The sequence below is a fragment of the Phragmites australis genome, chromosome 15 (assembly GCF_958298935.1).
Source record: "Phragmites australis chromosome 15, lpPhrAust1.1, whole genome shotgun sequence".
In the NCBI taxonomy this organism is placed as follows: Eukaryota; Viridiplantae; Streptophyta; class Magnoliopsida; order Poales; family Poaceae; genus Phragmites; species Phragmites australis.
Genome location: NC_084935.1, coordinates 1415014 through 1442391, shown reverse-complemented (window position 1 = coordinate 1442391; position 27378 = coordinate 1415014). Strand labels below are relative to the sequence as shown.

At 48.0% G+C, this 27378-nt stretch overlaps 5 protein-coding genes across 5 annotated transcripts; 4 read left to right on the top strand and 1 right to left on the bottom strand.

The window, feature by feature from the left end:
• Positions 1-11: 11 nt before the first annotated feature.
• On the bottom strand, positions 12-27368 carry LOC133892940 (pentatricopeptide repeat-containing protein At2g32630-like). Its single transcript, XM_062333929.1, is given in 4 exon segments — positions 12-204; positions 206-376; positions 378-1478; positions 25757-27368. Coding segments are annotated over 4 exon segments (3000 nt in total). The 5' UTR covers positions 27307-27368; the 3' UTR covers positions 12-26.
• On the top strand, positions 5596-9387 carry LOC133892439 (autophagy-related protein 18a-like). The gene is made up of 5 exons (XM_062333211.1): positions 5596-5911; positions 6322-7061; positions 8682-8898; positions 9058-9190; positions 9306-9387. The coding sequence occupies exons 1-5, from the start codon at positions 5596-5598 to the stop codon at positions 9385-9387; spliced, it is 1488 nt and encodes a 495-aa protein (XP_062189195.1).
• On the top strand, positions 11637-13915 carry LOC133893687 (uncharacterized). The gene is made up of 2 exons (XM_062334779.1): positions 11637-12270; positions 13529-13915. Exon 1 carries the CDS (start codon positions 11703-11705, stop codon positions 12267-12269), a length of 567 nt encoding a protein of 188 aa, XP_062190763.1. The 5' UTR covers positions 11637-11702; the 3' UTR covers position 12270; positions 13529-13915.
• On the top strand, positions 21575-22249 carry LOC133892882 (flowering-promoting factor 1-like protein 5). The gene is made up of 2 exons (XM_062333868.1): positions 21575-21981; positions 22073-22249. Exon 1 carries the CDS (start codon positions 21622-21624, stop codon positions 21943-21945), a length of 324 nt encoding a protein of 107 aa, XP_062189852.1. The 5' UTR covers positions 21575-21621; the 3' UTR covers positions 21946-21981; positions 22073-22249.
• On the top strand, positions 23551-25180 carry LOC133892943 (uncharacterized). The gene is made up of 7 exons (XM_062333932.1): positions 23551-23871; positions 24022-24060; positions 24140-24193; positions 24342-24395; positions 24488-24541; positions 24621-24695; positions 24787-25180. The coding sequence occupies exons 1-7, from the start codon at positions 23803-23805 to the stop codon at positions 24883-24885; spliced, it is 444 nt and encodes a 147-aa protein (XP_062189916.1). The 5' UTR covers positions 23551-23802; the 3' UTR covers positions 24886-25180.
• Positions 27369-27378: the final 10 nt, after the last annotated feature.

The following is a 27378-nucleotide window of genomic DNA, read 5'->3' as shown; positions in this document are numbered from 1 at the left end:
GTGGCTGATGCTGCATTTTCCGGGCGTCAAATAAGGCTTTCCATTTCCATCTGCAAGCAGCTCTACAAGACTTTCATCTCCCAGCCTAGCCCCTCTGCCACTCTGTATATCTCCTCCGTGAGCGGATGCGTCGTGTCGTCCGACGATAGCCTGTGCAGTTGCAGCGAGCCGCCGACGCCACCGGCGTCCACCCAGCTGAACCCTCTCCCGCGTCTGCCGCCTCACCCTCGCCACGCTGGCCCAGTCGCCCTTCTCAGCGTAGATGTTCGACAGCAGCACGTACGCGCCGGACTCCTTGGGCTCCTTCTCTGTCAGGACACCGGCGACCCTCTCGCCAACGTCCGTGTTGCCGTGGATCCTGCAGGCGCCCAGGAGGTGGCCCGGACGGCATCTGCAGCATGAGCTCCTCGGCCTCCTCCAGCCTCCCCCCGCGGCCTAACATGTCGACAACGCACGCGTAGTGCTCCGGCCACAGCTCTGCGCCGTGCTCGGCAACCATGGAGTCAAAGATCTCCCGGTCCAAGCTGACAAACCCGCTGTACCGACAAGCCGTGAGGACACAGAGCAGAACCACGCCGTCCGGAGTCACGCCGGAGCGTACCATGTCGTTGAAGAGGCTCACGACGGCGTCGTAGTTCCCATGCTTCGTGTTCGCCGAGATGATCGCCATCCAGGCAATGAGGCTGCGGTGGACGGTCTCGGCGAACGCCTTCCGAGACTCCTCCAAGCTGCCTGGCTTCGCGTACATGTCGATGAGAGCGCCAGAGACGAACACGCTAGTTCCGAGCCCCAGCTTCAGCGTCTGGCAGTGATACATCCGGCCGTAAGCCATGGACACCGTCTCGACCGCGGTCACCGCGCTGAGGACGCTTGCGAACGTTGTCTCGTTGGGTTTCATGCACTTCACCATTGACGAGAAGACCTCGAGAGCGACCCTGCACTTCTCATTCTGTGCGTAACCTGAGATCAGAGCGTTCCAAGCGATGATCTCCGGGTGAGGCATAAGATTGAAGAGCATCCTCGCATCCTCCATGCGCCGCAGCTTGGCGTACATGGTTATGAGGCTGTTCGCCGCCGCCGCCGCCTTACCAGACATGCCGGTCTTGAGGCACACCGCGTGGATCATCTGCCCTTCCCTCGCCGGGCAGTCTCCCAGCATCGCTGAGAGCAATGCCACGAAGGTGACCTCGTTCGGCGCCACCTCATCACGCCGCATGCCTTTGAATAGTGTCACGGCGTCGTCCTCCCTGTCCATGGAGATCGCTGTGGTCCTTGAGATGACCGCGCGCTCGTCCATGAGCTCGAACAGCTTCCGGGCGCAGCCGGGAGCGCCGCACTTGTAGTACATCGCGACGAGCACATTGCCGATGGAGACGTGCCCGTCGACACCCAGCTTCACCGCAAAGCCGTGGATTTGCCGGCCAAGCTCGAGCTTTCCCTCGCCGCCGCACGCCGGGATCACACTGCAGACGTGGAGCGCGGGCATGGAGTCAGGGCAGGAGCACGCGCCGGTCGCGGAGAACGCGGTGGGGGAGATGGGGAGGCGGGCGAGGAGGGTGGCGAGAGGCGTGGCGCTTGCGGTTGACGAGTGGGGAGTTCCACCGACGGCGGAGGGCGCGTTTAACTGGGCCGTCGCGCGCGCGGGGCAGGGCAGCCGCCGCAGTTGCATCTAGAGACTAGTCGCTAGTCGCAACACGCCCCCAACTCACAGACACGGAGCCCTCGTCAAAATAATTCCTCCTCCCGCCTGCCGCCCTCCCACAAATTTCTTTGTGCTTCGTCCATGGCGTGTGGCCTGCTGCAGCAGCCTGCAGGGGCCGCTACCGCTGCCGCCTTCCTCCTCCCGGCTCCTCGTCGGAGCTCCGCCACCAAGGTAGTAACCAGTAAAACCTTCTACACTTGTCTACCTGTTTCGTGGAATAAGCAATTCGTCGAACATGTCTTTCAAAAGATCAGCCCAACAAGAAGAATCATCAAATTTATATTTAACTAAAGAGATATAAGTATTAATGAGGTATTTTTTTCCCTAACAATGGCTTGCCAAAGGCCATCAAATTTTTCAAGCCTCTACCACCATTTACATATCAAAACATTGTTCATTTTGGTTAAGTCTTTAATACCCAATCCACCTCTTTTCCTGGGTTTACATATATTAAAAAAAAGGTAATTGTTCTAGTTTATAAGAAAACTAGACCCAAAAATCTTAACAAATACGTGACTTCAAATAAAAAACCTAGCACCTAACCTCAAGACGACAATATTACCCTAACTCCACCGACAACTGCATACAAGGATTTGAAGTGAGGAATGGTGGATACCAGGGAATTAATAGATGTACGGCACCAATTTGATACTCACACCGTCATGTGCTCGTCCGGGGCGACGGCGAAGCAGACGTACTGGGTGCCCTCATGGCTTACCGCCAGGAACAGCAGCTCCGGCTTGATCGCGAAGCTGCCCCCTTCGGAGAGTTCGAGAGCCATGCCGGCCAGCAACTGCAGGAGGCATCGAACATTAGAACAGACGACAATACGTCTCCTCCCCTCGTTCCTGCTCTTCTTCCTCCTCTCTAGGTGTAGAGCTTCTCTTCCTTCCCCAACTCTGATTCTCTATCCCTCGATCCTAATTGCTTAGCTGATTGAGGCCTCCCTCTCCCTGAGGTCGCTAGAATCCAATTTGTATCCTGGATTTGTACCAGTTTGTCACACCCGGTTTTAAAGGAAACAACCAGATGTATTCCACATGTATGCCAGGATCAAGTTTACATACATGCAGCGACGTCATTAGTGATAACATAAACTGTGTCTTAAATAACGTAAACAATCCTTACAAAAGGACCCGTAGGTCTGAAAGAAAATACTAATAAATCTTCAATTGGCAGCGGAACACCCATCCATCCACAGGCGTTGTCCGGGGGAAACACCAGCCTAGGACATGGTCTTCAATCAACGCCTTCTTCCTTCTAGAAATCAGCGTCCTCGCCCGGGACTTCCTCGAAGACTTCCCCTTCTGAGCAGCATCCGACGGTAGGGAAAAAGGCAAGCGTGAGTACATAAAGTACTCAGCAAGTGGAGGAAAAAATATGACATGCAGGCTATTGAAGGAAAGTTCAACTTGGGAATTTACTGCGACTATGCTCAGCTAAAACAGACTCAAACAACCTAGCAATCCTATTTACTAGATTTTATTCCAACAATATAAGAACATAACTCATCGGATTCCATCCGACTACCAGACTCACCAGATATCCCATATCCGGCTACCGACTCATCGGGAGTACCACCACCTGACTACCCAAACCAACCCTTAAAGTTCCCATCTAATCCTGAAGAAGTCCAAGCCGCTCTTGACCGTGAGCACGGCTGATCGATCAGTTATTTACTCTGCAGAGTTTGCACACTTTACCCACGAGTCGTGATTCCCTTTTTGCCTTACACTTCCGGGGTGTATGGCCGGGGTCTCACTACAAGGCTGTTACAAAGTATCTCCACATCTATAAGCACCCACTGAGGTTTCACCGCTAACAGGGATCCCATCCACTGCAGAGGCCCCCTCTTGTGCCACCAAACCCACCATTGGTGCGTACAGAATGCGAAGAACACTAATTACTTAGCCAGGCCGTACCCATATAGGCCTCATGGTTGTGCTGTTTTGCCAGGTTACAGGCTCCAAGAACCGGTCCTTAGGATCCCACACAAGAACATACACAAACCCTGCTGTATAGCTCCACCACACACTAGCCATCCAGTTGGGATCCCTAAATTCAAGTTACTACAAGATTATCAATTCTCCCAAGTACTTATTCCATAGTTATTAATCAAAGTTCATAATGATTCTAATCCATGACTGCACTAGCATGACTACCCTTTTACAGGACCCAAAACCCCAAAAAGGCTACAAGGAATGGCCATACAAATTCTAGTAACCCTATTCATGGGATTCAAAATTAGACAAGCATGCAACTAAGGAAAAGTAAACTATAATGATCTATGGTTAAATCAAGGTGATCAAGGACACTTGCCTTCGTAAGTTGGCTGCTCAGAATCTTCGAAAACTTGGTCTTGAATGCTGTCACTCTGCTCTCCTCCTAAGCCGAAGAACACACCGGAAAGAAATAACAAAACAGCTAAGTACAACACACTAAACAGGAGAAACTAACTCTAAAAAGGCTAAGAACGGAAAGTACACGCTGCTACGATCTCGGGAGCGCGAAAATCACCTAAATCGGAGGTCGTATGGAAAAGTTACACTAATTCTACTCTACAGGGACTTTTCTGAAAGTTTGCAGGGTCTAAATTGCAAAACAGATAGTTCTAGGGGCTTAAGTGCAAAGTTCAGGGACCTAAACATAATTACCCTAAAATCCAGGGGCCTAATTGCAATTATCCTATAGTCCAGGGGCCAAATTGCAATTATCCAGAACTATCTAAGGGCCTAAATGCAAAAACAGTGAAGCCTAGGGGTCTCCTTGCAAATCTCCCTATTATCCGAGAATAGGTGGAATTCTTTTTATACTGAAAATCCTAATTAATGCGCAATGCTGACGTCACAGGCTGACTGGCTGCTGACTGGGCATCCACTGCTGACTGGGCTCTGCCACGTAGGACAGGGACATCCACGTGGCGCGCTGAGGTGTCTTGACTGCTGACTGGATTAAAGAGGGACACGTGGCGGCTTTCTACTGGGTTGCGAAGGGGTATTTGCGATCTAATCAGGAGCGTTCAAAGGGGATCCGACGGCTGAGATTGATTGGGGGAAAACAGGCCGGCGGCGATCGGAACACGGCGGCGCCGCCTCGGATCTCGCCGGAGGATCGCCGGAGAAACGCAATCTAACGCTACCGACCGCCAACTCTTCGGGAAAAAGGCGCAACCGAACGGGGAGGGCACGGGGAAGCTCACCGGGTGCTTGTCGACGGCCGGGGAGGTCTTGACGGCGACGGGCGACGACAATGGCGGGCGGCGGCGCTCGGAAGTCGACGGGGACCCGGCTGCGACGGCGGAGAGGCGAATCCGACGGGCGGGGAAGCTTCCTGGGGGACATAAGGTGCCGGAGGGGGGGTTAGTTGGCCGCGGGAAGCTTCGGGCGCTGCTAGCGACGGTGAAGGGCGGCGGCGCTTACCGGCGAGCGGAGAGAACTCGGTCCGGCGGCGGAGAGACTTCGGCGAGCAGCAAAACGAGTTCCTCCCGCTACTGCGAAGCTGGCGGCGAGCTCGGACGCGGCGGGGAGGGCTTGGCGCGGCGGATGGCTCGGCGACGGCGGCGGCTATGGCGCTCGGCTTCTCGGGTGTTCTTGCGCGTGTGCAGGGGGGAAAGAAGGCGGCGCTGCTGGGAATATATGGGCGAGGCAGGCGCGGGTTGTTGCGGGGCGCAGCGCGTAGGGCGGACGGCGCGGCGAAATCGGATTCGGCGCGCGGAAGCTGCGGGTTCGGTTCGGATACGGCGCGCGCGGGGCTGCGGGGACGAAGGAGCTGGCGGGTGGGTCCCACTGGGCAGCGGCGCGCGGGCGATTGGGCCGAAAGCGGGCGACGGCTGGGCTGGACCGCGGCAAGGAAAACGGGCGTCACACAGTTGGGTTGATATTTGGGATTGATCAATGGAGGACTCTAACACCAGCACTCAGCCGCACGCCTACGGCGGGCGCCGTCCGTTCTGGAACGAGACGCTAGCTCCGGTTCAATGTTCCTCCCACCGCACGAAGCGCGCCCTCGACGATCGCGACGTCGGCGAGGTACCCATCGTGCCCCTCGCCGACGTCCCCACCGGCTCCGCCGCGTGCGACCCTGGTGGGCCTGGTCCATACCCGCCGCAGCTCGCGTCCGCGCGGAATGCCCAACGCGTCGTACGCACTGCCTGGACCACGTCGTCGCGCTACAAGAGTCCCCGGCCAGATCCGATGAGCCCGTCCTCACGTACCCGGTGCCGTGGTCGTTCTACCCCCCGCCTTATGCCTATCTGCCCCAATCGCTGCCTCTTCCGTGCGCTTCCGGCGATGTCGTTCTGCATTTGCCTCCGTCGTCTGCTGGGCACGTGGCCGTGCTGCTTGTTTCGCGGCCGGCGAGATGATGTCAGACGCGGCGGCTTACAACACCGGGTACCACGCCGATCGACGGCGGAGGGACCGTGCACAAGTAAAATTACCACTTTTGCTCCATGCAAGGCGAGTCAAACCGGCGATCGTGCGTGTCATGGTGCAACGTGTTGTACGGACTACGGGCCAGTACAACAGTCGATTTCCTAGTTCGACACGGTTAGGACCTCGAGTTCTTGGACACTTCGTTTTAAGGCAACAAGCAATTTATATGAACCTGGATGCGTGAAGCTCTCCCGTTCAGCACACGATCGATGACAATGGCGTCTCCCTCCGCCGCCGCTGATTCGCTGGTGCACGTCGCGTTCAACAGCAAGGCCACCCACTTCGTTGCGGCCACGGCCACTGGCATCCGCGTCTTCTCCTGCAGCCCCTTGGAGCACGTGTTCAGCAAGAGCAGCTTTGCCTCCCCGGACAGCTCCGGCTCCGCCGGCGAGGTGACCTCCGCCGACGTAATCCTCTCGGGGCATCTCGTGGCCGTCGTATTCAGGGAGTCGGCCGACGCCGCCGACAGCTCCGGCCGAAGTGACAAGATCAGGTACTGGAGCGAGTTGTACCGCCAGATGATGAGCGAGGACATGGGCCCCTCTTGCCGCGGCGTCGTGCGCGCCGTCCGCCATGTCGGGAGCCATGTCCTCGTCGCTGGCGAGGACAAGGTGACGGTCCACGAGATGTCAAGATGCGGGGTGAAGCGAACCAATGGGTTTGACACGGGCCCGAACCCGCTGGGGCTGTGCGCGCTGGCGCAGGTGGACCGCGGCGCCCAGGCATTCGTGCTCGCCTGCCCGCTGCCGGCCAAGGGCGAGGTGCAGGTCCGGCGGCCCAGGGGCTGCCGCGTCGACGTGCCCGCGCACAACTCGAGCATCGCGTGCGTCGCGCTGTCCCGTGACGGTCGGCTGCTCGCCACCGCCGGCTCCAAGGGCACGCTCCTGCGCATCTTCAGCACCACCGACGGCAAGAAGCTTCAGGAGGTACGTGTGACATCACCTGTATTTACAAACTACGATACTAGTAGTTACTAAGTACCTAAGTCCATGACAACACTGATTATCTTGTTTGTTGCGTCATATACAACATCTGCTCTGCTCAAACAAACATCTCCTTTTCTTGATTTTCTTTTAAATTACACTACCGGATCATACGTAATCTTAACTAATTAAAATATCGGCGCCATTATATGAAGGGTGAATTGAATCTTATCCGCCTCTTGTTCTCATGTTATCATTAAACCCATATGCAAAGCACTTCATCCTTTCGCAAGAAGGACCAGCCGAATTTTTTGCTTCAGCTGCTGCCTGACTGCGTTTTGATCTTCTCTTTCACGTACCTCGTGTTTCCGCCGCCTACTTTTTCGATGAAACAAGAAGGCGCGTAGGATCAGGCCTGCTAGTTAGTTGACAACAATGGCGTCCTCCGATACGCCAACAAACCGCCAAGCCGTAGCCTCCGCCGGCGAGACTAGGACCAGGCCTAATCCTCCCCCGCCGTCGCCGCCTCTTGTCCACCTCTCCTTTAGCCGCGACGCGTCCTGCATCATAGCGGCAGACGCCTCCACGGTCCACTGGCTCTGCTGCGACACCTTCAAGCTGCGCGGCCTCTACTTGGAGAAAGACGCGAAGAGGACCATCGTTGTCGCCGGCGGCGACATGCTCCACGTGAAGACTTCGACTTGCACCGTCGTGAGTCGCGTCACGGCAGGGCGCCCTGATTGCAAGCCCGCGTTCGCCATCAGGCGGTGGCAGCCGGGCTTCTTGAACTACCACTGGCGGTACCACGACTGGCAGGCGGAGATCGAGGCCGGCGCCGAGGTGCGGGCGGTGCGCGTCCACGGCGACAAGGTCGTGCTCGTCCTCGACGGCCGCGTGGACGTGTACGGCCCCGAGAAGGACGGCGGCGTGCTGCACCGGGTGGAGACAGGGGCTGGCAACATCCTCGGCCTCTGCGCCGTGTCGCAGGGCGGCAATGGCGCGCCGTTGGCGTTCGCCTGCCCCAGCGCTGTGGTTGGGCAGGTGCACGTGGAGCGGTGGGCGGGCGAGTTCTGCCCCCTGTCCATCCCCGCGCATTCGTCGCACCTCGCGTGCCTGGCCATGTCCTGGGACGGCCGGCTCGTGGCCACGGCCAGCGTCAAGGGCACCATCTTGCGTGTCTTCCGCGCCGCCGATGGCATGTTGCTCCAAGAGGTGAGGCCGCCGTGTTTGAGAGTCCGCGACGACCTTTACTTGGGCAGCCAAAAGGACTTGAGTCGCATATTTGTTTTGTTTTATCTAACTACTAAGATATGGTAAAAAATTATTAGCTAAAAGTAATTAGTATAGATCAATACTGATTACACACCAAGCTAAGATTTTTTAGGACGCTAAACTCGACTGTACACTGTGAATGTGCCTGAATTTTACAGTGCACGGCAAGGAAAAATTGCTAGCTGTTAATTTTGTCTGTAGATCGGACTCTGAATGTGTTCACAAACTGCCCGAAGTCCAGTTTTACACATTGCCTTTCAATTCTCCAGCTACGCACACACTGCTTTAAGATTCAATTCGAAGATATTTAGTCACTTAATCTTATCAAACACATTGTTCGTGTCCCTGAAGCTGAGAAGGGGTGCTGACAGAGCAGACATCCACTGCATGGCATTCTCTCCTGATTCCAAGTGGCTGGCGGCCTCCAGCGACAAGGGGACAATTCACGTCTTCAGCGTCAAAGTGGATTTAACATCCTGGACACCGGAGGACGGCGATAATCCTGACGGCCCCAACACAGCGTCTGCTGCAAATTCCAACCAGGGATGGTCTCGCTCTTTCTTAAGTGGTAATACTCTTTGCTCGACTCAGTACTTTATGAAATCTGAACACACTGTCTATGTTTAGCTTGAATAGTTTGCTGTTTGTGCACCTTTTATCTCTGAAGAACGCAACGTGTTGATTTAATTGTGACTGAAACACGGATATGTTCTTCGATATACTTCAGGTTTCGTTCAGGTCCCGAGATATTTCAAGCAAGATTGCTCGCTGGCAAAGTTCCGTCTACGTGAAGGAGTTAAGTACTTGGTGGCGTTCAGCCATGAACCGCATACCGTCCTCATCATCGGCATGGATGGAAGGCGAGTCAAATTCCTCGATCTGTCATATAATTCTGATGCTATTTTTGCAGATAGATGTGTCATGTCTGACGATTGTTTGTTGTGACTCTTGACCTTTGTGATTGTGTTTGTGCAGCTTCTACCGATGCAAGTTTGACCCGGTGAAAGCAGGCGACATGAAACAATTGGAGTACAGGAATTTTATGAAGATGAAATGACGAGGGACCAATAGTAAATGGCTCTTAAAATGCTGATCAATGTTATCGCCGGCCTTCTAGCCGAAAGCCATCATGTGTCGCTAGGATTCCATTCTCTCTTTGTTTTAGGAAAGCCATCATATGTTGCTAGGATTCCATTTTCTTTTTTCTTTTTTCAGTTTTCTTCTCCTTCTGCCTAAACTGTAATCTCGCATGTGTTCGGCTCTGCCCATTTGAGAAGATTGCTTGATTTGTTTGCCATTGTTCACCATCTGTAGACCTTAATCTGCATTCTAATGTGCCGGTGCGCACGCGGTGCGTCTGTTGAATTATGCGCCTGTCATAGGTTCTGTTAAATGGCTCTTAAAAAAAGAATAATCTTACAAAAACTGTGGCCAAAATTATGCGCCTGTCATAGGTTCTAGTAATTCGTGTGTGGCCAAAAATCCCACAACATGCAGATGAAATTGCCGCTGCGTTGTCATCTGCAGAAGATAAGTCTCCTCCATCAAGTTATCTTGATTATATATTTTTGGACCTTGGAGTAAAATGCCACTACACAGAAAGGGGAAAATTACTGTAGAATTCAGTCACTTGCAGACAGAAAAGGAGCATCAAGAAAAGATGAAAAAAAAGATGTTCGTAAAATTTTTGCTTCCTTCACCAGGCCGAATCGGCAAATCCATTTCCCTCAAAAAACACATGCAAACGTTGAGTCGAAATGTTGTCAACCAGGACTGTATAAGCGCATCGCTTATCAGTTATTTTTTTGATCTTAGGCATCGCTTATCAGGTCAGGATTCAAGACTGTATGCCGCCTAAAAATTTCTCTTTTTCATTTCCCCTGTAGTGATCGTACAATGGGCCAAAATTTTGCACGATGCTGCATCGACCAAAGCCCCTTCTCCATGATTTTTTTGGGATCATGGGGTGGTCGTTGTTTCATTTACCGACCACCCCATGCAGCAGCTTCTCTTTCTCATTTTTCCCTATAAAGACAACAATCTATTACAGCATGAAAATTTGTACGCTGCTGCGGCGATCCATTCCCCTTCTCCATCATTTTTCGCGCGATTTTTACGCGTTTGTGCCGTCGGTAAAGAAGGATCTGAATCGTTTCTTCTTGGATTAACGACCCCCAGGCCTCTGTTTCACGCTGCTGCTAGCTATCCACTGCTTGATCTGCATGCGTGCGTGCGTGAATGCAAATGGAGAAAATGGCGTATCAGGAATCGATCGAGTCGTGTATGCATTGCATGCCGGAATCCATTAGGCACAAAGTTGCTCCTCGTGCGGGTGTGCCTCTGTTACAAGATCGAATCATTTGCTTGCCACTGTTCGCCATCTATAGACTGTATTTTTGTTTTTGTTTTTGTGAACACCGTATACATAGTCTGTAATCTGTACGCTAATGTTTTGTGCCTGTTGTGATTTGTTGCTAGTACACTCATGGCCTTGAGGTTCTGATGGACATGGGCATGCATGCGTCGAGGCAAGGCGATCTGAGCAAAGCCTGACCAAGATTGACCTGTGATCAGACTTCACGAGATATAAAACTGCATGTCTGCGTCTGTAAAAAAAAAACGCTTTGCATGACGCTAGTAAGTAGTAGTAACAGAGTTGTTAGACGAGAGATTGCAAAGAAAACAATGGGGCAACTAGGACAGAACAAAAGCATACAGATTAGCCCATTTTAAGGTGATCACTGGAGCTATGAAATAGTCTAAGCAAGAACTCTTCTCCATCTGTTTCAACATTCAAAGATTAGTCATGGTAGTGATTCAGTCATGGTAGTGATTCATTACTAAGTGTATTGTTTCTTTAAAATTTAGTTTAAAAGTTAGTTGTCTTATTATCTTGTTGTATGTAAATTCTAGACTAGTCTTACTTGACTATTCTATTTGCACTTGACTATTCTATTTGCATGACTTTTATGTAGGTAGAAAGTCATTATATATATATATAAAAAGTTTTCAGTATTTTTCAAATATCGCTATTGGAACTTAGCGAATGTTATATTGCACGCTATTTGCTATCCGTTGCCTTGATGCAATCCAATACAACCCCGCTTTCCGCGATTTATTAACTTGGCTAAAACGTTTTTTTGACCTAAACTTGGCTAAAACTTGAAACGAAACGAAACGAAATAGGGAGGGTAAAGCAGTGCCTTCAGATAAGCGGCAGGGACGCCACTAACCGTTGGATTCTTATGATCCAACGATCAACGATCAGAAACCCCTTCGTCCCAATAAAACAAACCAAGGCCCTTCACCAAAAACCCTAGCCTCCGTCCCCAACCCCCACCGCCGCCCCGTTCCAAACCCTCCGCCGCCGCCATGCGTCCGCTCGACGAGAAGGAGACCACGCAGGTCTTCGAGAAGCTCTTCAAGTTCACGGGGCCCAACCTGAAGCACCTCCTGGAGCGGCCCTCCGTGGAGGGCCCCGACCCGGAGCCGGGCCGCTACTGCCTCCGCCTCCACAAGAACCGCGTCTACTATGCCTCCGAGGCGCTCGTCCGCCGCGCCACCGCCGTCGCCCGCTCGCGCCTCGCCGGCGTGGGTACCCCCATCGGCAGGTTCACCCACCACGGCGCGTTCCACCTCACCGTCCACGCGCTCGACCTCCTCGCGGCGCACGCGCGCCGCCGCGTCTGGCTTAAGCCCGACACCGAGCGCTCCTTCCTCTTCGGGAATTCCGTGCCCAAGTCCTCCCTCGCGCGCATCACCGAGAACACCAAGTCCGGGGACGGCGTCGTTGTCATGTCCATGGCCGACGTGCCGCTCGGGTTCGGCATCGCGGCCAGGTCAGCGCAGGACTGCAGGAAGGCCGATACTAACGCCGTCGTCGTGCTGCACCAGTCGGACGCCGGGGAGTACCTCCGCAAGGAGGAGGAACTCATGTGAGGTGAGGGCAGAGGCTGGTTGATTCTTCTCGAGTTATCTGGTTGGAACGTATTCAAGTGAAATTAGTAACATTGTGTCTCATTATTGTGTCCAAGGCTTAAGCAATATGCATTTCACTGTATTGAATGATTAGTTGATTATGACATTAGGTGTGCGGATGCCAATCTCAATCTCTGTCAGTGCTAATAGACTTGTTGACTTTGAGTGACTCTAATTGGGTATTTGGATCAGATTACTTGCTGAATTATGTGAATTGATCAAGCAAACTCGTTTCTGAAAGAGATGTAATGATTGCTTCATCAATTGGCAGTGATCTGTGTTTATGTAAGTGAAGAAATTTGACAGCAGAGAGATAACCTAGTTAATTGAAAGTGTCATTTACACTTCATACCAGTAGGACGGCATGATGGATCATATGGATGAATTTAGGAACATTATGTCTTATCAAGGCTTCAGGCATATGCATTTCCATGTACCAAATGATTAGGTTTCTATGAGATGAGGTGATTATGATATTGATTTTCCATTAGAGTGCTTATAGTTTGTATCTGAGTGATTCAATTGGGGCTGTTAGGATCAGATTTTTTGCTTAATTGCACGAAGATAATCAAGCAAAGTAAATTCTGATATGAAGCTCTGCTGGGTGCATCATCATTTGAATGTTCTCTAGTGCACTTTGTGGATTAACAATTATTGGGTATGTGTGCTTAATTGAAGAATATTCCGTATCCTTTATTGCAATAAAACCCCTTTAAGATATCTCCAACCTGATTGATTTTACTAACATGAATGGTTAAACACATCAGATTGCTCGGTTGGTGATGAGCATTATGCTGCTGCTGCAAGTTGCAAAGGGATTTCATTTTCCATTATGAACTTTTGATATACTTGGTGACCTGGTGGATGAAGTACAAAATCACGATGTTGGTTATTTGTTGAATTCTTCTTAATTTCCGATCACCATTTTCTTGTAATCTTAGCATGACATGGCTGATTGATTGGCCTGAACTGTTATAATCACTTGTCTGTGGGCTACAATCTACCATCGAAGTTTGAGCCGTAATATCATTGTATTCCCTGCCTATCCCTAGCAGCAACACAGTGTGCTGGTTTACTTGTCCCATACGATTGTATTACAAATTTATGCAGCTACCTACTGTATTCTGTTACGGTCCATAACAGTTTCCTGAATATGGCACTTGTATGCATCTGGTTTTAGATATGTGATTCTGATTTTCTTGCTTTCATCATGCTTTCAGGTGTGCCATGGCTTGTGGTGCTGAAAGATGTATCTCGTTGGCACTTGAGATCAGTAAGCAGTTATTTCGTTTGTGGAGCGTGCAGTTTTCACGTGGTGGCAACGAAAAAAGGAACCGGATATTAGATGAGGTGTTCTACCATGTATCCTCATAGGAGTCTTGCCCTCAGGTGATCCTGGGGCTATAAATTTTGTCACACTGTAACCTGTCAGTATTCTACGTGAGTTTGTCATGTAGAACTTTTAGATTAGATGACCAACGATATACTTTGGTTTGTGGACCCTTTGAACTGTATGTATTTTCTAATTGTCTGGGCTGTCGAGTTACATTGTAGATGAATTTGTCTGGGCCGCATACATCTTGAGCAACTGCTTCAGTAGTTGAGTGTTTTATATTGTTCGAAAAGTCAGTTATCATTAATCTAAAATTGTTTATGATTTTGAATTTAAGCTAAGGCCACGGCTATTCTGTACAACTGCTGAACGTGCTGCTATGTGAGCTTATACGTGTCCCCCTCGTCAGGCATAGAACATTCCATCCAGAGAATGATTATTGAAACATACGAGTAGTTTTTGGTGTTAAAAACACAAGATTTTTTATATTAAAAAAATTGCGCATCCGGGGACATCTATCTGTATTCCTCCGAAATATTAACATCACAAGCGTTGAGCAGACGTCTATCTTCCTCTGTTTCTCAAAACCTCCATCTTCATGCAAGAAATTAGGGGCGGCCTTTGGCATGTCCTCCAAGCACAATGGCATCATTAAGCAACGCATGGTAAGGCCAGTCCATTCAGAAAATCGGAACAGATCACCAAGCACATACTGCACTCGCCACTTGCCAGCCAAGTAGGCTCAACTTTTGGAACCCGAAGCCGACAGCAGGAACGCCCGTTGGATTCGCTGCCGCGGTGCTCCAAGTGGAAAGTGGAAAGTGGAAACTCCCTCAACGAGTTCCGGCGTCGGTGATCGATCGAGCGGGCGTCCACGCCCCACGTGCGACAGCGCCCCCCCCCCCCCCCCCCCGGGCGATCCGGCCCCGCGCAGTTGGCAGCCAAGTGTCCAGTGCGCCACTGCCTCAGGACATGTACAACACGTACATGTGGCATTGTGTGGCATTATGGTTGTTAGTAAACCTGAAGCATGTAATTAAATGTGGCCACGTCTTGATCTTTGAAAATTTTGATTTTATTTTTTAGATTGCGGAGGGTTAGTCTTTGATAATAATTTTAGTATGCTGGACAGTGAATGCGTGAACGGTGTTTCAAGAATCGATGTGCACGTATATAATAGACTCAGGGACACAATAAGTTATACAAGTTCAGATCTCCTGAAGGATATAGCCATACATATGTTGTATTATGGATGGTCTCAATTGGTTACAGAGGTCGTTCTAGCTGGCTGCCAGACTTTATCTCTCCTTTTACAAATGGGATCCTCATCACTTTATATAGTATAGATGAGGATAACTTACGTGTGGGTCCAAACAAAAGACTCTGCTCATCCTAATATCTAACCCAAGCCATCATTATTGAGTACCGTCCTTGACCACTTGTCTGATCGGCCTTCTGACAACGTCTCATCCATCATGCGGCGTCGCGTCGAGCTGTAAAAGTCCCACTCCATAGCATTTAACACTATAAGACGAGACAAGTCCACTCTGCATCGTCCATGATTTCGCCCACTGGAGTTAGCGCCTGGGAAAAGAAAACACTTGAGTGATCTCTATAAATATGATTGGAAAGGTTATATCAGATCCCGCCCTACGACCAGGTGAGGCCGGTCGTGGGTTTATGTGAAGGTGCAGGGAGACTGGTCGCGTATGCCTCGTACTGGTCGTGGAAACCATACCCTAGACGCGTGACTGACTAGTTTAAAAATATACGTATATGTCCGTTATATCCCTTACGAGGCCTATTTTCTATGGTATCCTTTTACAACAAAAGGAAGCTAGGAGGATAGAGAACAATTCACCTCTTAAACAAAACTAGAAACTACGCAGTGGAAGATTAATATCTATAAACCAGCAAAAGCTATATGAAGCCATATGCCCTTAGGCTCCACCTAAAAGTCTCACCATATGAGTAGTTTGCACTACCTCATTCCTGCCACCTACACTTACAACGACTGCTGCAAATAGATAAAAGCATGTTTATAACTGAGAGCGTAACAATTTGAATTGCTCTTACACTCTGCAGGAGGTACAATTTTACCCACATGACTCGAGGATCATACAGTTTGAAGGACCACACAGACCCACCCAAGGGGTACTCGTGTCAACCTTTTCCAATTAGCCCTAACCATTTGAATCAGGCATCGCTCGGTACAGAGCCCACTTAGATTAACTCTCAGAGTAACCACAAGTGTCTCTACAAACCCACCCGCTCACACCATCTATGTGCAAGCCCAAATGATCACAGCTATATAGTTATTCGGTTTATCTTACTATTAGATCAACATTTGGTTAGTATGAAAAGTACTAAAGCCAACTGCAACAATAGACGATACTTAAACGATGCAAGCAGTCTATGGCATCCGAGTTCCTCTCCCGAACTACACCGAGGAACTCGTTCGGTGCAGAAGATACCCCTAACACCACCCACATTTCGCCTCATTCTCACATCTCATGCAACTCACATCATTATCATTGTATTTGTAAACAACAAGTAGGCCTTAAGCTTGCGACTTTTACCGATGACCTATGCATTGCTAAGCATTTTAGATAATTCTTAATGTTATCAAGGCTATAAGGATATGGATAATCAACAACTCAAGGTATAGGTAATGCAATTCATCAACCTAGATTCTACCCACCGAAATCCAACAATGGACTCACTAATCATGCAAACATACATAAATCATAAGTTATCAAGTTATACACTATGAGTCCAAAGTAGTAGGTTGAGTATGCTTAGATGATTGCCTTGCTGCTCTGACTGCTGCCTGATATTGCCTGCATAACACTCACAAAACTCAGGTAGCTCGGCGACGCATTCACTCGCTTGGACCGTCGGTATAACGCTCTCTAAACGAATCAAGAATGCATTCTGAAAATAATTAAATGATGAAAAAAGTGTGCATATGATGCATGCTTAAAAATTAATAGAGTGTCGTGTTTCGAAAACATTTGCAAAAGACCACTAAATGATTAGGGTTCCAAAGTTTGAAACCCTGGACAAGGTAATCTAAGTACATACAACCTTGACAGGCTAGCGGTCAGACCAACGTGGTGGTGGTGGTCTGACCGTCGGCCTGTAGAAGTTTTTGGCGCCTGGTGGTTAGATCGTTGGTATGTCAACAGTTAGAGCGTCGTTTGCCGGTCAGACCGGCCCTAGTGGTAGTCTGACCACGAGACCCTTTCGGCGCCACTTTGTGAGGCCACCGGCGAATCCTTCGACCACGAAGGGTACCAACATGCTCTATAGGACTAATAGAGTGCTTCTACAGTGAATTGAACAACATTCACCGAGCTAAACTCGAAATACCCTATGGATAAGCCTGAGGCTAGGGTTAAGCTTGGGTCTAAACGACATGGGGATCAACTCGAGCTTGGGAATGATGGAGAATCAGTAGGAGATGTCTCACCTTAGTGTAAGGAGGCTTTCTAATAGAGGGGTTCACTCCGGGGAAGCTCTAATTTGGAGATCAGGCTCCGGGGTGGTGTAGGGGCTTGAGGTGGATGAACTTGCATGGAAACTTCACCGACAACGAGGATGAATGGGATGAGCTCGAGGAAGTTCCCTCCATTGGTCTTCGATCATCGTAGGCGTCGAGGTGGTCTCTCCCTCTCTCTTGGTGTGGGTGAAGGGTGAGTGAGAGAGTGAGTCTGAGAGAGTTGGTCGATTTCCTTAAGTGGAGCCTCTGCACTGCGGCGGTCAGACTGCGGGAAGCCCATGTGGCTGCCACCTAGCGGTCAGACCGCGAGAGCGATCTTATGCTGAAAACTTGATTCTATTCCCCTTTTCTATTCTTCTTAATCTGCAAGGTATTTAGTGTTTTCCTAAAGGGCTCTAAACTACCTTCAAATACTTTTGAAACATGTTTAAACTCAAGTTATCAAACGAATACGTATAAACATAATGCCATGATGATTATGAATGCATAATCATGTGATTAGTGCTTTTAGGATGTGATAATTTCGCAGACTCTATCTAGAATTAAAGTGATTAACCATTTAATTAATTGTTGAATTTAGGAGGATCGAATAAATATAAGCTCTAGAAGAGCAAGTTTAACTGCAAATAATATTTTTAATAGTTAATAAAGCATTTAGTCTTGTTGCTACTTCCTCATATGTGAATGATTAAATGCTTTATTTATAGAATATGTGTGGCATCCGCATGAGGAAGTGTGTATTGTAGATAGTGAAACCACAAACATTATCTTAAAAGAAAACATGTATTTTCAGTATGTTAGAAATAACTCTGAAAAAGTGATGATTATCACTGAAAGTGATAAATGCATAATATATTCTAGAAGAGCCACAGTCATACCACCTATAGAAATTACTTTACACATTTAGGAAGCATTGTTGTACCTGAATCTGTAAGAAATCTCTTAAATTTAAATATATTCGCGCTAATATATCACCGTTTCTGAGCGTAGATAAAACGGTTTCAGTACGGTGATTAGCATATAAATTAGACAGGTCTCGTTGAAGGTTAAGATTCTTACGGACAGGCTTATAGCCCTGTGAAAGTGGAGAGAGCCGATTGAGGGTTCGAGTCCTCGGTCTCACAGTCCCGTTAAAAAGCCTCGAAGATCCGATGTTAAAAAAAAGGGTTAAGACCCTTGTACCGATACTTTATTGTTATCTGTTAAGCGTCCTTGCATTGTAGATGCCCTTAAAGCTCAGACCGACGCTGACACGAGGAGAAACCGCCCGTCAGATTCAGCATCGATCCGCCACCCCCGTTTTCTGCCGCTGCCGCCAACCGCCGTACTCGGAAAAGAAAAACGGTACCAAGGTCTTTTATCACTGCGCCTGCTTTTATATATTCTTCTTGCAAGATGCGTAATACCTTTGCCATTCCAGTGATAGAAAGACGCATGGTACTAAGGTCTTCATCACGATATCAAGAGAACCTTATCTAGTAATATCTAGGACGTGTCCGACCATACAGACTCTCTTCTTCTACGAACTTCCGTTTGCTTTGTGTGAGAATATTGTGTTCTTGATCGCAATAGCATTTTGAACAATCCGTATGTATGATTAATAAAACCTGGAATCTCGAAGAAATGCTTTTCTCGATTATCAAGCCATCCTGAACGTATCTGGGGGTGTCTAATTTTCAGGTGATCAGAATCTCGTTCCTTTTCAGTTACCTTTTTGAATCATTAGATCAATGTTCTTCACACTCGTCACAAAAAAAGATCAATATGTTCACACATCGTAGTGCAATCTTAAGCTATGTGTTTGAAGCTTTAGGTGATGGTTGAGGGAGAGAAAATAAAACCGATTGAAATAAGCAAAGCTGAAACACGAATATACTCGCTAGAAAAAGGTTTCTCGCTTTTTTTTTGGGGAACACCCTGAACAGTAGGGTGTCATTCATCAAGGAGAAAGCAAGAATGGTGAATTACAACACCTGTCTACTACCGCAGCTAGGGTTATACAGCTTTTAAAACCTAATGCAAAGCTGCGATGATTCCACTGTTATTATTACATTACCAGACGCTCAAGACATTTCGCGCCAAAATGATCAGCGTATTGCAGCCCTCCCGTTTGGAGTCTGGAACACGTTCTGGAATAGATAACCACCAGTCCACCAGAGTTGCCGGTGTAAGCCTTTGCAGACAAATCGACAGGAAAATTTTGTGCCATACTTGCCGGCTGTAAGAGCACTGAAGTAGCAGATGGCTGATGTTCTCGTCCTCTTTTGATCGCAGAGAGCACAAACCGAACTGGGTGTCAGACCTCGACGAAGCAGCCGAGCGGCTGTCCAGCAGCGGTCACGGATGGCCAACCAGAATTGTCGCTTTCTGATCCCAAAGATGCTGATGCAGTGCCCTTGGAAAAGGTTTCTACCAGTTGCCAAAGTTGATTCATGCCATAAAAGCATTATATGCATGCATGCACCGAATGTGTAGAACAAAAACGTTGCTCTCCAATAGAAGGAACAGAGACAAGCATACATGAGATCGGACGGGCACGCTTTGCTTGCTATCCTGAAGCATCATCTGCAAGCTGATAGAAATCTAGCGAAACTGCAGTCTTAATGTCACCGTTCGATCCAATCCGTCTGCAGATAGCAAGTGCCGAGGATATCGAGCAAGAACTACGTACGTTGGAGGCCGGAGCGTACTTATGACGTGTGAGCACTATGAGGCCTCAATACGGACTGAACTGATTGGAATCGAAGAAACGCTTGTATGGCGCAGGAGAATCCTTTTTAGATGAACTAGCTTATCAACATGTATGACTGTACAGGTTAGAAATTTAGCTTACAACTGAATTATAGATATTTATGTTAATAATAGTTGTATGCTAAGATACATCAACTATTTATATTTAAATATTTGAGTGTAAAATATAAATATAATTTTTTTTCATAATATTAGAATCATGTTTATTATTTGTGAATAGATTTAATTTATAATTTTCATTTTATGTGTTATGCAAATTGATTTTTATTTGTTTCTTGATTTTTTGAAATTATTATTATTTTTAATGTCGTCACCGTATCTCATATTATTTTTTAAAAATATATTATAAATTCTTTGATATTATTTTTGTGTGATAATCCGTAATATGTTTGCATTCTGTTGTTTTAATTTTGTAATGTTTGATTACACGCATATTTAATTGGTATATTTTAATTGATTTGAAAAAATGTGTTGATTGCTAACGTAACTAAGTTGGAGTTTGCTAACGTAACCTTATTGGACAAAGGGTATCTATAATAAAAAAAAGACAGAGCAAGAAGTAGTCTTGGGGCTAGATTCTATGATTTATTTTTTAATCTTTTATGTTGTTTGATCTGGTTGTTGATCCATGGTTACAGATAATCAATCAATCAATTCGATGGTCGGATGTTTTAATTTTTTATCGGAATTTTTAAAAAATTTCTAGGATTAACATGGAGGCATCAAAAGAAACCTCTAATTAGTAAATACTAGCGTATCAACCTATGCGACTGCACATATTAAAAATTTAGCTTACAGCTGAATTGTAGATATTTGTATTAATAATGATTGTATGTTAAGATACATCAGTTATTTATATTTAAATATTGGAATTTAAAACATAAATGTAATTTTTGTTCATAATATTGGAATCATGATTATTATTTGTGAATAGATCTAATTTATATTTTTCATTTTATGTGTTATGCAAATTGATTTTTATTTGTTTCTTGATTTTTTTAATAATTATTATTATTAATGTCGTCACCGTATCTCATATTATTTTTTAAAATACATTACAAATTCTTTGATATTATTTTTATGTGATAATCCGTAATATGTTTGCGTTCTGTTATTTTAATTTTGTAATGTTTGATTACAAGCATATTTAATTGACATATTTTAATTGATTTGGAAAAATGTGTTAATTGCTAACGTAATTAAGTTGGAGTTTGCTAACGTAATCTTGTTGGAAAAACGGTATTTAAAAAAAAGTCAAGGTAAGAAGTAGTCTTAAAGCTGGACTCTATGATTTATTTTTTAATCTTCTAGGTTGTTTCGTCTGGTTATTGATCTATTGTTACAGTTAATCAATCAATCAATTCGACGGTCGAATGTTTTGCTTTTTTATAAGAATTTCTGTAATTTTTAGGATTGACATGAAGGCATAAAAAAATCTTTAATTAGTAAATATAAGATAAGAAGGTGCACAAGAACCTCACCGTCAGTAACGACGCCGACGGCATGGCAAATTGGCAATATGTCATATCGGCATGAATCGATCTCACATTCGCCTACCTGCATTGCTTTCCATTGCATCTGTACACCTGATTACCTGAAGAGTGAAGACAGGTGCATTGCATGCGCCGCCACCGGGTGCCGGTGCACCCGCCTATATATACGCAGTCACACGACACAGCAGCAGCAGCAGCAGCAGCAACAAATCAGGTGGTACCAGGAAGGGAGGGATGCCGGGCGCTGGGGTGTGGGTGTTCCGGAACGGCGTGATGCAGCTGGAGGAGCCGGCGGCGGCGGGGCGGAGGGCGCTGGTGTACATTCCGACGAACGAGGTGGTCCGGTCGGTGGAGGCGCTGGAGCGGCGGCTGGCGTCGCTGGGGTGGGAGCGCTACTACGAGAACCGCACCGTGGTGCAGCTCCACAAGCGCGACGGCGGCGCCGACCTCATCACCATCCCGCGCGACTTCGCCAGCCTCCGCTCCACCCACATGTACGACGTCGTCGTCAAGAACCGGGACCACTTCAAGGTCGTCGACGCCCCGACGCCTACCTAGCTAGCTCCTTACGGTGTGTGCGCGCTTCACTGCTTGGTGTGTGTTGCTTTGCTTGGCTTGGTTTGCTTGCACGTTTAAGGAGAGAGCACTGCCGCTGTATTGATAAAAAACAAAAGTCGACCATGAGGAGAAAACATCTCCTCACTTCGTCTTGAAGGAAGGGGTCGACCATTAGAGAGAGAACATCTCCTCACTTCGTCTTAAAGGAGGGGAGTTCTGAACCTGGCCGGCTTATTGTGTATTGTCTTTCTGTTTAATTACTTTCGTGTGAAATAAAGTGAAATGTTTGGTTGCTTGCAGTCAATCTACAATTGTGATGCACTCAGCAGTTGATTTGAGCATCATAAAACAGAAAAGAAATATAAATTTGTGTTTCTTTCTTGATTGTGGCTAACGACTGATAAAAGAATATTAATATAATGCTTGAAATCAACAAAGAAAATTAAACCATGTGAAATTAACAATATGAGTACACTGTTCTGAGCGGACAAGCCAGGGCAAAACCAGGAGTATACAGATTCCAGAACTGGAACGAAATTGTGCCTGCCAACTGGATGTAGTGCAGCGCGCTGTCAGATAGCTATGGCGTTTGCGTTTATGCTCTTCTACTCCTGAACAGTGTTTAAGTCTGACGTGGATCTAACTGTGTTTCTTGACCTGCTCAAATCGTCGTTTCGAATAAAAACCTGGTCGAATCATGCATCAAATCCTTATCCACTCAGACCTTGTGATTATCTTAATCCTGATTAAGAGTCCTAACAGGAAGCACTGTTTTTCTTTTACTTTGTTTGCTGTCACTGTTATTGGTTAATGGGTTCACTGAATCCTACGTAGCTCAGTAAAAATCATATAGCTAAATCATATCACCGAATGAGGAAAACGACTGTGCTGTAGTCTGTAACAATGCCAGTACATTCAGATCAATATTTCGAAGGATGGCAGTGGATCGAGTCGGGTCAGTGCTACACGGGTTTTAAATCTGGTACAGACGGATTGGAGTGTAGAAACTATTTCACGAGGCCATACCCCGACTTGAGTTGGGTTGGATCCGGGTCATACTTTGCACCCACAAGTGCTCTGTGTATTCCAAAATCCTAGAGGCATGTTTAACTTTTTGGCCCACGACCCACCCCACGTGACCTTGCTTCGCCAATTTGCCATACCCCCACACGCCAGTACGTCACATCTCACGGCCTCACACTCACGACCCACACGCGGTCCACGCCGCCGCCGTCGCCACGAGGTCGGGGAAGACGGTGTGACATATCTAGAGTTATGGCAGATTTTGGATCCTCCAATGGATCTCAATTCCCAATCGGAGCTGGGATCAGAGATCATTTTACACCCGATAATAATTTCGGGACCAGATCAGGTTTGAGGTCTCAGGTTTCAGGTCGTGTACGTTCTCACTCCATCCGACCCTAACCCGACCCGTTGCCACCCTTAGATGTTCCGACAATCATATTGGTTCCTCTTAGTTCCTGTGTTGGAGCTCCATTGTCACACGCAAGTCGAGCATTGTCCATCAAAAGAACACGTGAACCGGGCGTGATACTCTTACATTTCAATGGCCTAGCGGCGGGTCATGCGCGCATTTGAAACTTATCGGAGACAGGTAGCCGTGCGAAGAAGATTGTGACGTAAAGGCAACGCGCCATTGAAGGCGGGGGCGGGAAGCAACTGTCCGCGAACGGACGAAACCTAAATCTGCTGGCGAGGAAGAAGAAGACGCGCAAACCTACCCACCAACCCGACAGGACAGCCTTGCTTATGTTGCAGACAACCACTAGCCTCCAGATAGGAACGTAGTCGATCCGGTGGGCCCTACCCCCGGTCTCCCACCGATCAATCCACCAGATGGCCGCGGAGACGACCGCCCCGCCGCCGTCTCCTCCTCCTCCGGCGCCGGCTCCCGAGCCTCATCAGGTACGTACGAACCGCACTTGCACGGTCAATTGCCGCTTCGGTGATCGAAGCCCCGAATCCTGAATTTCGATCGATTCGTGTCCTCAGAATTCAGTTTGCTTGCGCTCATAAACCATGATATGTACTTGAGTTTTGGTTCTTGATCTGCAGAGATTGTCGGGATTCGAGCAGATGGACGCGCGCGTCAAGGTTGTTCCGATGGTTGCATCGGTTCCTGCTACAGTGAAATTCTGGGTGAGTTGGTTAACTGTTGTGACATTGTCTGCAGGAGCTGACCTCGTCGCAGGCGGAGTTGCTGGAGAGGATCCAGAAGCTGAAACAGGTATGTATGGATTGTCACACGAAATGCAGATCAGGGCTCGTGCACTTGATTTGTTGTTGCAATGAACAAGGTGGTTAGAGAGTACCACACCTGGATTTGGAAATTACCTGCTTTGATGATCAGATGCATGGGGTGAGCTCTGTTTCAGGATGTGCAGAACTGGCGCTCCGGTATTGAGACACAGGTCAAGACATGCCAGAATGTGAGTACTCCCCAGCTTGTCAGCTCCATGGGTGAAGAGAAGTTCTGCTAAGGTATACAGCGATGACAATTGCGTTGCATGCTCTCATACAGGAGCTCCAGGGGCTGAAGAAGGGACTCAACTCTGAAATGGAGCAGCTGAAATCGGTGTGTCGTCTCTCTTAACTCTTCATCCTTTCAGTTCTGACTACTGGAGCACCCCATCATCTTCTTGTTTTGGTTCAAGGAAATCAAGGAAATTAGGTCTGCAATCCAGGAAGAAAAGAGTGGTCCACCAAGTCATTTCACGAATTCAGTGACGGTTAGTATTCAGTTCGTTTCATAGAAGAGATACTTACAGCACAGACCTATGTTGTCCGACCATAACCTACAAAGATGTGCTTGTTTTGCAGAGCAATAACGACACAAAGCAAGCCCTGCAGACCCAAGACAAAGTACTGAAGATTGATCAAGATGCTAATTTGGACGAAGAAACTGCAATGCAAGTATGAAATTGTGCTTCCTTTTCGAAACAAAGCTTGTACCGAAAGATCTTCAGCTTCGTTCAATAGATCACACAAAAAAAGCTGGTAAAGACACTAAATCACATGGAGTATTCATATTTTCTTGCATACTTGCAAGTTTCCAGTTGTACATATTTATATACCAGTGCCAGCAAATTGAGGAGCAATGTTTCAAAACTTGTCTGAGTGAAATATTACATGTACAAGAATTGCTTGTTTTGTAACAATCCCATACACTTCATTTTTTTAAATGAAGTCTGTAGAAATAAATTCTAGTTCTACACATGCCTGTAATCAATCGTTTGTTACCAAAGAGAATCTGGAGGATGGCCATGAAACATTGCACATCAATATGGAGGCCCTTGTGGCCTTAGCTGCTTTTATCCCCAGCTGGCTCAGACCAACTTATGTCATTTAGGGAAAGTGCAACAATCTACTATCCAGTCACATCTCATAAATTGACTAACACCATGAAGTTCATTTTGGAATTGCCGACTTCTTCAGTTGTTCCAGAGCAAATTACATAAGCTTACGGTAGCTTCTCTTGCCAACACTGTTGCCTGAAAAACCTCAATTTTGTTTGTGGCAAAGTACCTTCCTTTTATCCGTATGAAGGCTTCCTACAAGCGCAGAATATATTACAGTAGCTTCTCACCAACACTGTTGCCTGAAAACCCTTAATTTGTTTGTGGAAAAGTACCTTTCCTTTTATCTGTGTGGAGGCTTCCTACAAGCGCTGAACATATTACAGTAACTTCTCTCACCAACACCGTTGCCTGAAAAACCTTAATTTGTTTGTGGCAAAGTACCTTTCCTTTTATCCGTGTGAAGGCTTCCTACAAGCGCAGAATATAGGGAATCATCCGGAGTCAATCCAGCTTTCAACATATCGTCGTACAACTGGAACGCCTCTTCTGATCTCCCTTCCTTTGCCAGACCTGATATCAGAGCCGTATAAGCCACAACGTTAGGTTTGGTTCCCCTCTGCTTCATCTCTTCAAACAGCTTCAGTGCCACATCCGCCTTCCCATTGACACAGTGCCCATGAACAAGTGATGCATATGTGTATACATCTGGGACAAGCCCTTTCTTCTCCATCTCCTTTCTGAACCTCTCGGCCTCGCGGATGCTCCCCTTCTTGATGTACCCATCCATCATAACATTGTACGTTACAACACTTGGCATTGCCCCTTTCCCTGCCATTACTCGGAACAGCCTTCTAGCCTCCACCATGTCACCTTCCTTGCAGTGTATGCTGATCAATGTAGTGTAGCTGACATAATTCGGCGCGACACCCTTCTCGATCATGATATGCAATAGGTTCTTGGCCTCATCTATTTTATTCACCCTGCAAAGCCCACAGGCTAGTGTGTTGTATGTGTACACGTCCAGCTCAATGCCTGTTTTTTCCATGGTCGCCTTTATTTTAAAAGCATTGTCCACCATCCCTTTACGACAATACCCGTCAATCATCGTATTGAAAATAATTTGGTTATGGCCTACCCCTCGCGCCTGCATATCTGCCAGCAACATCTCTGCAGCCTCCATCTGCCCAATCTTGCAGAACCCGTTGATCAATGCTCCATATGTGCGCTCATTTGGCTCAATGCCATTGCCAACACATTCATCAAATACCTCAGACGCCCTCCGCACATTCCCTGCACGGCAGTATGCGTTGATGACCGCTGAATAGAAATACACATCCCCTATGACATTCTTCCTCTTCATCTCATCAAACACAGCTTCAATCTTGTTGATATCCATGGTCGCCGATAAACCATCCACAAGGATTGTATATGTCCCAACTGTCAATTCGATGCCTTCATCTTTCATGATCTTTAGCACCTCCGCGACCCGGGATTCATCTTTTTGGCGTGTGTAGCTGTCAAGCAGCGAGTTATAGCACAAAGCATTCAGCTTCACGCCGTGGCGAGGCATTTCGTCGAGCAGCTGGCGGGCGTCGGCGATGCGGCGGGCCTTGCAAAACCCGTCGACCACGACAGACGCGGAGAGAGGCGAGACAGAGTCGGGACAAGAGGTGAGCGCCCGCCTAAGGAGGTCCGCGGCGGCGGCGAGATGTCCGGTTCGGCGGAGGGAGAGCAGGGACGACGTGAGTGAGCGAGGATCGAGGCGGCCGAGGCGGGAGACGGTGAGGTCGAGGGCCTCGGACGCACGGGCGGCGGCGCCAGCGTCGGCGTACGCGCGGAAGAGCATGTCGTGGAAGGCCGCCACGGCGTGGGGTGAGGCGCCGCGGGGGAGGGAGGAGGCGGCGAGGTCGGAGAATGGCACGGCGAGGAGGCGGGGCGTGAGGAGGGAGGAGAGCAGAGACTTAGCGGCGGCAAAGCGGCGCGCGGTGAGCATCGACACGAAGGCGGCGAGCGGCGGCGAGTCGGAGGTGGACGCCGCCATAGGCGGGAGCGGAGATGGTAGCAGTCAAAAAGACCAAGGTCAGGAAATGGCCTGGCTCGCGCTTATCGTCTT